Raw genomic sequence first — 12,008 nt, forward strand, 5'->3', positions numbered from 1 at the left:
TGCAGCCATGCTTTTCACCTTGTCCTCCACATCCGAAAATGCGTCCCTCGGCCTCGCTCATCCGTATTTGGGTCGCAGTCACAGCGTTTTTTAATTCAGTCATGTCTGACTTAATAAAAGATACATCTGCTGCAACACCATTCAAAATAGCACCCATTTTAGTCATTTCGGCAAACAGAACGCTTATGTCCATCTTCTGGGTTTCTTCTTGGTTAGCGTTGGTATTGCTAGCTGTTGCAGAGTTAACATTAGCATCACCCACCGTAACTGTAGGCAAACGAGTTTGTACACTCTTCTTCTTGGACCCCATGGATATGTTTTACATCGATATCAAGATTAGTGACTTAAGAAGTTACCACCGTTCAGTAATGTGTTGTTTTGGGGAGATTAAGTTGTTTAAAACCAGCATTAGGTTGACGGGGTTCGGAGCTTTGCTACGGCGCGGCCATTCCCTGGTACCTCACCACGTGACTCCCATCTTCTTGGTTTTCAAGGGAAAACCATGTTCTAGCCTGCTATGCAACCCACAAGACACCCTCATCAGCTGAACCTTTAAAGCTCCGCCTTAAACACATAACACTGCAATCCTATCTTAGCAACTGTTGCTATCTACCTTATTGTCATCAGAAAAGCTTTTTTCTTTTCTAATGCAAGTCTATGGAGGACCTGTTTAAAATCACATTTTACTTAAATTTTACAAAAAAAGTTCAGTAAAATGTTAAGCCTTAAAATATATTTTTTATATCTTTGCATAAAACTGTCACCCTTTGTCCCCAAATTATGATATATGAGTCCCACCAGGATTTTGTGTGATATTTTATCAGATTTTTTGTAGCCCAAACTTGCTGAATTTACTTAATTTTTCTGAGAAATTTGTGCTGTTTGTGCTGATTTGCAGTGAAAACCCAACAAAAATCATTATGTATTTTTAGAATTAGTATTAGTAACATTAGACATAAATGCCTGTGATTTTATTTTTTTATTTTTAATTACTGAAATCAGTTATGTCCTGTCAAATGCTAAGCCCAGTATGCATTGTATACATTGTTCATTTCATCTTGTTCATCTCATTCGTTTGGAAAAATGAAAAACAAGTGCAGGTTGCCAATTAATATTGGAGATTGTTTTAAAAATGTACATATTATAAATTGTACTGCCACAAATTGGAACTTTTTTTTCCTTTTCAAACACTTTTTCTTATATAACCGGACAGATGCTGAAGTCCAGTGCTCCGTACAGCCGGTCCATCCTATTTTGTGATGAGATTTATTACATTACAATGGCAGGATATGGATTTGATCTGTTTGTTTGCTCTCAGAATTATGGATTTTGATTAGCTAAAATTGCTTTTACTGATCAGGTTTATATATATATATTTTGCTTTATTATTATTATTATTTATATTTGTAAATTACTGTTAAAATACATATTAGGGTCAGTTAGGGACACTTCTGCTCACACTAATATTATTTCTTATAATCTCTTTGTAATGAGATGTTTCTCTATTCATTTGACTAATAGCTGATTTCCTTTATTAGGAACTTAAGGTGAATGAAGGGGAGAAGCATTTTCGAATGTATTTGTAGCTTAGAAAATCTGGGCAACCAGTGAAATCCAGGAAAGTCTGGGTGGCAACCGAGGAAGTTCGGTGACGCTGGAAAGACAGCTGACCTCCAGGAAAGACTGGCGTGGGTGTGTGAGGTTAGCAACCTCATCCACAGCACTCGCAAGAGGGCACCAACTCAAGCTACAGAAAGTAATACAGAGCAATACCCCCAGAGTCACCCGAGAGGGGGGGGGGATGAGAGACTCGTCAGGACAGACACAACGGTAACGGGCAGGAATGAAATACGGACACAGAGACGGCTCACCCAAACAACTTTAACCGGGAGGGCATTGGAAGTAAAGTGTCATTGCGGAAAGACCTGCAAGAACAAAAGAGGGCTTAAGATACACCAAAGCCGAACCAACTGTGGAAAAGAGGGATCACAGGAGCAGCACACAGCGATAGCACCTGGTGAGACGCAGGAGAGCTCCAGGCAGGAAGCACCCCACAGTACTGGAGATCTCTTAGCACCTGTGTCACCTCAAGACCTCAGGAGGGACCCACCTGATGCCCCCCCAGGGAGCCATCCCCACCCTGCGAGGGAACAGATCAATTGGCCCAAGATGAGCGATAACAAAGAGTGGTACCAACTAGACCAAGACCTTGACAAAGTGCTAGAAGCCACACTAGCAGGGACGGCTGAGCAGAAAGTCAATACTCTCACAACAATAACCTATAACCTGGCAAGGGAGCGTTTTGGAATTCAGGAGAAGAAAATCAACATCAAGTCTGCACATCAGCCAAACAGAAGAGAGAGGGAAATTCATCGACTAAGGGGAGAAATCAAAACTCTCACCAAGCAGTTCAAAAGAGCCCTTGCTGATGAAAGGGAAGGCATCAAGGACCTGACGAGTCAACTCCGGGAGCGCCTCTGCAGACTCCGAAAAGCAGAAAGCACTCGGAAGAAGAGGAAGGATAGGTAGAACAAAAGATCTCAGTTCACCAAAGACCCTTTCAGATTCACCAGAACACTGTTGGGTGAAGCAAAATCTGGAAGGCTGACCAGCCCCAAAGGAGATGTGGAGGCGTTCTTGAGGGAGACCCACAATGACACCTCCAGAAACCAAGCCCTGGACGCCAACCCAAGCATCAGCAGTATAAAGATCCCAGAAAAAGAGCTCAACGTCAGTGAAGCCCAAGAGGTGGTGAAGAAGGCCAGAACAGGGTCTGCCCCCAGCCCAAGCTGTATACCCTACAAGGTATATAAGAAATGTCCAATGCTTCTCCGGAGGCTGTGGAAGCTGTTCCGGAGGATCTGGAGAAAAGGTACCATTCCATCAGGCTGGAAGAAGGCAGAGGGCTGTTTTGTGCCAAAGGAAGAGAACTCCTCAACCATTGACCAATTCAGAACAATCTCACTGCTAAGTGTAGAAGGCAAGATCTTCTTTTCTGTATTGGCCAAGAGGATGACCTCGTACATGACAGAGAATGGATACATCAACACTGCCATCCAGAAAGGTGGAATTCCAGGCTTCTCTGGATGCCTGGAACACACCGGGGTTCTCAGTCAGATGATCCGTGAGGCTAAAGCCAGCAAGGGCAACCTGACTGTTGTCTGGTTGGATTTGGCCAATGCCTATGGATCAATCCCGCACGCCCTCATCCATACAGCATTAGACCATTACCACATCCCGCAGCACATCAAAAGAATGATCACCAGCTACTTTGGTGGAATCCAGCTACGATTCAAGGCGGACAATTTTACAACTCAGTGGCAAAGCCTGGAAAAAGGTATCGTAACTGGCTGTACAATCTCCCCTATCCTCTTCATCATGGGAATGAACCTCCTAATAACAGCTGCGGAGAAGGAAGCACGGGGTCCTAAAATGGAGTCAGGAATCCAACAATCCCCAATAAGAGGTTACATGGACGACCTTACCGTGACAACCACAACCCATGTGGAGGCGAGTTGGGTGCTATCTGTTCTGGGCCACATGGCAACGTGGGCCAGAATGAAGTTTAAGCCAAAGAAATCCAGGAGTTTGGTGATCAGGAACGGGAAGTTGACCAACAGGTTCAAGATGCATGTGCAAGGGGAAGTGATTCCATCAATAGAGGAGAATCCAATCAAGTGCCTCGGAAAGTGGTTCGATGACTCACTTACTGACAGGAATAACATAGCCAGTACGGAAAAGCAGATGGAGGATTGGCTGAGGAGGATCGAAAAATCAGGGCTCCCGGGAAGTTTAAAGCTTGGCTCTATCAACACGGACTGTTGCCAAGAATCATGTGGTTGCTGACTGTGTATGAGGTCCCGATGACATGCGTTGAAAGAGTGGAGAGGAAGATCAATAAGTACCTCCGAAAGTGGTTGGGAATCCCTCCAAGCTTCACTTCAGTAGGCCTCTACATAAGATCAGGGCAGCTCCAACTTCCTCTGTCATCTGTAGTTGAGGAATTTAAAGTCGCAAAGTGCAGAGTCGTAATGACATATAGAGACTCACAGGATGAACAAGTCAGACATGCAGGCGCCATCACAAGATCAGGTCGCAAGTGGGCAGCTGATTTGTCTGTTGCACAAGCTGAGAGCATGCTGAAGCTACGTGATGTCATTGGAGCACCATGCTCTGGAAGACAGGGTCTTGGAACCTCACATTTTCAACAGTGGAGGAAGGCAGGAACCAGTGAAAGAAGAGCCTTGATTCAAGAGGAGGTAAGGGACCTGGAAGAGGAAGGACGAAGATCAAGGGCAGTGGACCTAGCTTCTCAAGGGGCCTGGACCAGATGGGATCTTCCCAAGAGGAAGATTACCTGGGCGGACCTATGGAGACTGGAACCGTTCCGAATCTCCTTCCTGCTGAGGTCAGTGTATGACACACTCCCAACCCCAACAAACTTGCACAAGTGGGGCATGAGAGAGGACCCATTGTGCAAGCTTTGTGGGGAGAGGGGCACCATGGCACACATCCTGGCCGGGTGTAAAAAAGCACTCACCCAGGGAAGGTACAGGTGGCGCCACGATAGGGTGCTCACGACACTCGCCCACACCTTAGAGCAGGAGAGGAAAAAGAAACGCCAGCCTCTTCGGAAAACAACTTCAATCCAGTTTGTAAGAGAGGGGGAAAAGCCACCAACCACAGCAACAACAAGAACCAGTCTGCTACAAAAGGCCCAGTCATGGGAAATGAAGGTCGATCTGAGAGGAAGGCTGCAATTCCCCCAGTTTGTCCAGACAACCCTGAGGCCAGATGTGGTACTGTGGTCTGAAGAGGGAAAAAAGATCATCCTCATAGAACTTACAGTCCCATGGGAAGAGGGATGTGAACAGGCCTTTGAAAGAAAGAACGCCAAATACCAAGACCTGCTGCACGACTGCAGGGGGAAAGGATGGCAGGCTTGGCTGTTCCCGGTCGAGGTTGGCTGTAGAGGATTCCCTGCTCAGTCAGTGTGGAGAATGCTAACAGCCATTGGAATAACAGGGAAGGAGAGAAAGGCAGCAGCTCGCAGGATGGGGGAGGCAGCAGAAAGAGCCTCTTGCTGGTTATGGAGCAAGAGGGAGGTGTTGAGCTGGAAGCCAGGAGGGGAAGATGGGCAGTGACTTGGCCACCACTGCCGACCCAGCATCTGGAGGGTGTTGCGGATAAGGGTCGAAACACCCAATGAACGATGGGTACCGCCTGATGACATCAACCCCTCCTGGCCAAGGCTACATTCACTTAAGGTGAATGAAGGGGAGAAGCATTTTCGAATGTATTTGTAGATTAGGTTTCCCTGTTTCCACAGGTTTTAATATTGTTTAATCACATAATTTCTTGATGAAAAACAACAGATAAAAATCCTTGGCAGTGTCGTGGCATTTTTTGAGCACATTGTACTAAAAAAGTTAAATCCTCTGGCATGCTCTGTAAAGCTTGTCAAAACAAGCAAACTTTAACCAATGAATGTTTTGATGTGTGATTTGTGTAAATAAGGGATTTCTAATGTCATCTGTCATGTTCACAGGTATATGGCCCCTGAGGTGCTGGATGACTCTATTAACATGAAGCACTTTGAGTCTTTTAAAAGGGCAGACATCTATGCCTTGGGTCTGGTGTTTTGGGAAATTGCTCGCAGGAGTTCAATTGGAGGTACTGTGAAAAAAAAGATGATGACAATGACTGATTTATGTCCTTATTTGTCTTCCTGCTTGTTGAGTTGTATAATGATGCTATTGATATGAGTGCATTGTTATCTTTATGTATATTGCAACAGTGCAACTTAGGGATGCACGATATATCAGCCACCATATCAGTATTGGCTTATAAATGTTAATTTTTACTGTTATTGTTATCGACCCGATAAGAAAATTTTTCCAATATATTAAAGGCGATAAATAATGCATTATTTCCTTCAGAGACACTTCAGATGCGCACTGTTCACCATGATGGTTTTGAATTGCTAGAAATATGATTGGAATCACTTTCAGTTAAGTGCAACATGTGCAGAGGAAGTCAGATATAGGCTACATAAAATATTAATGAGTACACTGTAAATTAATCTTGTTTAAGTGCATTGTTTCGGGAAGAGCACATTCACAATGGAGCTACACTTTAATGGCTACAACAGTTAAGTTTGCTTTTGCACTTGCAGTCTTTTTTGCAATTATACATTGTAATATTGTGTGTATTTATCTGATTTATTATATCTCTGATTTATCTCATATAGAATGTGTTTAAATTAATAGTGCATTTCAGTTTGCCAGTGATCTTTAGCTCATATATATAATAATATATATAACATAATAATGAGAACACTATTATAATAAAATGTTGTGTATATATTAGATGTAATATTATGTTTATATTCTATAAATATCTGATAAGCTGCTAGGAAAGCTCTTCGGTTTGCCAGTTTCAGCTTCAGCAGTACACAACATTTAATAACTATAATTGGGAATGTTGTATACATAACATTATAAAGAGAACATTACCATGATAAAAATATTTTGGGGATTTATTTGCCATGTTTTAGTGCGTTGTTATGGGAAAAGCCAAGAGCGTAGGAGTGTAACATTAATTTTAAAACTTACACTGCAGTTCAAACTAGGCTGCTGTACTGTATATGTCTGATTTATTTCGAAGTGTTTGGCACATGGCTTTTAAAGGTGGGACATTTTGTAATTTCAAAAGTTATACAAAAATGTGGATTTGGATTTAACCTTTCTGGTTATCGGCTTTCACATATAAAGAATTATTGGTTATCGGTATCGGCCAAAATGTTAATATCGGTGCATCCCTAGTGCAACTAGTTTAGTGATTCATGGTGGGGCCTGAAGTTTCAAACCATTACTGAAAAATCTTTTTTTTCTTCATTTTTTTAAATTATAGTTTAATTTAAAAACAATTGCATTAAAACATTGCAAATTATATTACCAGATTTTCTTTTTAATTAATATAATTCATGTATAATATTTTACAATGTATTATAACTAATCCCATATGTGAACAATATTCTTAGAAATTATAATCTTTTATTGTAACAGCATAAATGAATATGTTCTTGTGGGCTAAATTTTCCGGTCAGGCATCCATGAGGACTACCAGCTCCCCTACTATGACCTTGTACCGTCTGATCCGTCTATAGAGGACATGAAGCGGGTAGTGTGTGACCAAAAGCTTCGTGCCAACATCCCTAACAGGTGGCAGAGCTGCGAGGTGAGCGCTCTTTCAGGTTTATTCCTTTTTTTTTTTTTTTGATGATTTTGTTTTTAGATGAACCATTTATCCAAAACTGCCCATTTTCATCTTTTTGATCTCCGTTAAACTGCTTTTCCTCTCATTTCTTCAATCATTTTTTCTCAGTGTAAGTGAAGGCACCACTCTTTTTTTGCTTTATCTTGAAGTGCTTTTCACTGCTGTGAAAGGGAAGATTTGATTAAATCCGATTTCCAGTCATAAAAAGCTTCTTATCTAACTGTGTCTGCAGAGCTATCACAGCTTGCCGATGTAAAAGACACATTTGATGATAGTGCTGCCCAATATTAAATGACTGTTCTCTGATTTTCACATTTTGTAAGTGGTTTTCGAAGGGGAAAAGCAGATGCAGTGCTACATGCTTATTTGTTTAGACCTCAGCTGACGTGCTGGATTGAATATGCTGTGAGTTTAGTGTGAAATAAGTGTTTGGCCCCTGTCTGAGTTTCTGATTTTTTTCAAATCTGGTCACTGAATGCCATCAGATCCGTTTCCACCATTGGGCCAGAAGCTTGGCTGCGCTTCAATAAAACCCGCCCTTTACATGGAACAACGTCATGCAACCCCCATCATTTCACCAGCAAAGAGAAGTTATCAGAAGACTTATAAGAGATAAGTCACTGGAACTAGCGTGATCCCAAAACGAACACGATAAAAGCGGCCGTTTTTTTGCATGCTTTGTTAAATATTTAAATCCAAAAGCATTGATGTTTTACTACAATAAGTGATAACCTACACTGATCATAATTAATTAATTCATCAGGACTGAAAATTAGTCACATAGAAATAGCGATATGAACATAACCTGCTTATTAAGTCAAGTCTGTTTCTGTTTATTTGTAGCCACAGTAGTCTATATACATCACATTTAGAAAGAATGATCATTTCTATATTTTTATAAAAGCTCCTGAACAAAAACAAAAATATTATATTTTTATGACATAGGCTACGCGGAGCTGAGCTCTCTAGACGAGACTCATGACAGATAAAATATGTTACTAAATAAAAATCCCTAGCGAGCATAGTATTTTGCATCGCTTATAAATATTTCTGCTTTGTATGGGGATCATAATCCACATCGGATCAAGTTATTTTAGACACTCGCTGCTGACTGAAAGTAGGTTTTGAGCTAACTTTTAAGGCCCGATTACAGCTCTATTGCTGTAGTTTTAACATTATTACGAGGGTATAAAGCACGGCTATTCAATTGGTGGCCCCTGGGCCCAATCTGGCAAGCCAAACATCTTAATGTGGGCCTAGGGAAGAGTTCACACACGTCGCACATACATACATATGCCTTCAATTGTTTTTTCACTAATTAGTTTGTCCACAAGGTGGCAACACTAGCCCAATGAAAAATAAATAACTATTGGCTCAAGTTAAAAAAAATATATAGATGTGAATCATTACCCAATTTTTTTTAATTGGATTAATGAAACACTTCAGTGTGCTACAGCAGGTGATTTTAAAATCAAATTAAGTCGATGTAATTTTAAGGTAAAATAAAAATAATCATCCTATACAGAACTGACATTTACTTCTGTCTTTTCAAACATGTATGCAAGTTCTACTTTACAAAAAAAAAAAAAAATGCATCAGGTTTTAAAGAGACAGCACTGCTTTTAAAGGGGACATCGGATGCCTATTTTCCACAAGTTGGTATGATTCTTTAGGGTCTTTATGAACTGTCTGCAGCATACTTTTGGTTAAAATTCCTTAATGGTCATGTTAAAAAACACCCTTTTTACCTTTTCAAAAACAGCTTTGTTCGCAGTGACCCCTTTTCAGTGCATGTCTCTTTAAATGCTAATGAGCTCTGCTCATCCCACCCCTCTCTTCCATGGAAGAGGAAAAGTGATTTTTAAATAAGGGTTCGGGTTGAGGGATGAGGCGAGGACTCAATGATGCAGAGAGAAGGGCTTTTTAATAATAAAATAAACAAACAAAACTACCCCGTAGGGGAAACAGACAAACTTGACTAGCAGGGCAAGGCAAGGCACGATTAGCACAGACAAATGTTTGACAACAAACTAGCAACCAGGCTGCAAACACAAGGACAATAAATAGGCAGTTAATGAGGAGGGAACCGAGGGAACACGTGTGGGGAAAATTACATCAATAATCAGGTAACAAAAAGGGTGGGGTCAAGTCAATTGACAAGAGCACATGGCACATCGGAACAAAGACAAAAGCCAAGACAAAAACAAGCACATGGCCAGCAAACCAATCACAAGCCATGTGCTCGAACTAGACAGCACACAGCCAGTGAAAATCAAGCTGCGTGCAACAGCACAAGACAAAATAGAACAAGAATGTGCAAGACAACAGTTGAGACCGCGCGCTACCACAACTACACAGAACATGGAGCGCGAGTGTCCGGTCCCCGTCACGAAAGCGAGACTCAGCAAGACATGAGTGCCAGGATCCAAACACCACGCTCCAACATGAAACAGGACGCGCAGGCAAGAGCGCACGGCTCGAGCAGTCTCAAAGTCGCGTGCTCACATGAAAACAATGACATGAGGAGAGTGTCAGGGCTCTGTCACAAAACCATGAATAACACTAGACTGAAGTGAGAGAACCCTGACATATAGTGTGGGACTTACTTCTTCTGGAGGTCCAACTATATGGGTATAATTAACTGCTAAAGCTGAATGCTCTTGTTGTCTCTGTTAAATACAAACAGTGTAATTATAATGACACCCTGACATTCAGTCCTGATCTGACCCAAAGAACCTGCTCACCTCTGCTCATTCAGGTGGATTACTTTCAGAAAGTTCATACATTTCAAAAGCTTATCAAACTCGGAGTTCATCTGTTGAGAGCTGTCTAGACAGTGATGTTTGATGAAAAGGACGAGAGAAGGCCACAGCAGATACTTCATGCTCTCTGCATTAAATGTCCTACATTGAAAACAAACCCAACTAAATGTTGAGGGTTTTCAGAAGCGACTAAATGCAATGAGTTCTTTTAGCTTAACCTTACAATGTTTTATATATATATATATATATATATATATATATATATATATGTGTGTGTGTGTGTGTATCTATACGACCTTAAGTAGTTAAATGAATGCTTAAGTTTGGCAAAGTAATGAATGTAGGATCATAAAATTGAATCAGTGGCTCTTTTAAGGTTTAGGAGCCAGAAGACATGAGTTGACAATTTACAGCATTGCTTGAAAGGTGATCGCTTTAGTTCATTGAATTTATAGCTTCTTACTTGAGCTTTATCAAAAGAGACTTCTGTGTTTTAGTATATTCATTGTGAAAATGTAATTTACATAAACTAGAGTGCTTTTCTAGTTGCATTTTTGTTCCAACTGTCACTGTAGTGATTCTGTAGTGATTTTGTAAGAATATGTATGCCTGATATCTGATGTATATGAACGCACACAAAGATTTACTGACTGTCACTGATGCTGAATAGATTATAAATGATGGGTAACAGAAATATGCTCAGTAGATTTAGCAGTCATTTTCTCTGGGTTTGTTTACAAGAGAGTGCCGATGCGGAAGGATGGTAAGGGAAGTGTATAGCATAGTAATTATATCTGTGATAGGCATCTGCGTCTTCTTGCCTGCAGGCCCTGCGTGTGATGGCAAAGATCATTAGGGAATGCTGGTACGCCAACGGAGGTGCTCGCCTCACCGCTCTGCGTGTGAAGAAGTATCTATCCCAGCTCAGTCAACAAGAGGGCATCAAGATCTAGAGCAAACCTCTCTTTATCTTTACACTGCCTATCCACTCCCTCCACTCATCTAGAGAGGACAGCGAGGGACCTACATCCGGTGTGGAGGTTTACTTCAATCCGGGATCTCGAGAGACCAGAAGCGATTGGTGCTGTTCCATGTAGACATCCTCATCATGCAAGACCACCTCAAACAAACTTTACCAGCCATGCTTCATCTGGTGAGTGACCACACAACTAACCACAGATGGCCATTCGGTGTCAATGATTTGTTTGCAAAATGGACTTGAGCCTTTTTGGGCTTATTTCTGTATAAAGCCTGAGTCGACTTGCTTGTGTATATGTGTATGTTCATATATTCACATATAGATGTACACAGAAACACAAACTGTTCATATTGACGTGCTACAGTGTTTTGTCCCAGTAAGTGTCACCATATTTGGTAAAAAGGATCTTTCTAGGTCTGTTTACTGTGGACGTCGGATTCACACGAAACAGCTCAGAAGTTCTGCTGATTGCGGTTACATTGACTCCAAAGACTCGCTTGATTATTTGGAGGTGTTTTCGTCATGTGGCTTGCGAGTTGACTGCACTCTCTTTCCAGAGACCGACAGTAAGCGAGAGCAGTGTATTATTAATCATGCAGCATATTAGAAGCAGCCCGTGGAGCTGGAGCAGTCCTTAAAGAATCAGCAAGAAAACTGGGTTAGTCATTAAGAGCCATTTGTAAAAAGGCCAACATAGCTACAGAACATCTGCGTTAATGTAATAAGCATGTGTATGCTATGATACACATTTGAACGGATGGAAGATCTGATTATATTATTCTTCAGTACATTATTATAGTTTCTGTTCATGCACCTTGAGGCTTTTAAGAGAACATGGACACGTGTAGCTCAGAAAGATGCTAACTATGACCTATGTATTGTATTTTGCTCTGTGCATATAGTCTGAGCATGTTCTTCTGGTTGAGTTCTCCAGTCTTACTAGTTTTGCTGTACGTGCTGTTTTTATGGAGCTGGATTTATTCAGATCA

General features: G+C 41.3%; 1 protein-coding gene across 2 annotated transcripts in view; it reads left to right on the top strand.

Annotated features, from left to right (window-relative positions):
* LOC132154986 (TGF-beta receptor type-1-like) overlaps window positions 1-11,432 on the top strand; it is a 50,778-nt gene extending 39,346 nt beyond the window's left edge. For both annotated transcript variants that reach the window (XM_059563743.1, XM_059563744.1), the window contains 3 exons: window positions 5,549-5,673; window positions 7,109-7,239; window positions 10,868-11,432. In XM_059563743.1, the coding sequence (XP_059419726.1) occupies window positions 5,549-5,673; window positions 7,109-7,239; window positions 10,868-10,993 (382 nt within the window). In that variant the 3' untranslated portion in view covers window positions 10,994-11,432. The remainder of the gene's footprint in view (window positions 1-5,548; window positions 5,674-7,108; window positions 7,240-10,867) is intronic.
* Window positions 11,433-12,008: the final 576 nt, after the last annotated feature.

The sequence above is a fragment of the Carassius carassius genome, chromosome 12, assembly GCF_963082965.1.
Source record: "Carassius carassius chromosome 12, fCarCar2.1, whole genome shotgun sequence".
Classification (NCBI taxonomy): domain Eukaryota; kingdom Metazoa; phylum Chordata; class Actinopteri; order Cypriniformes; family Cyprinidae; genus Carassius; species Carassius carassius.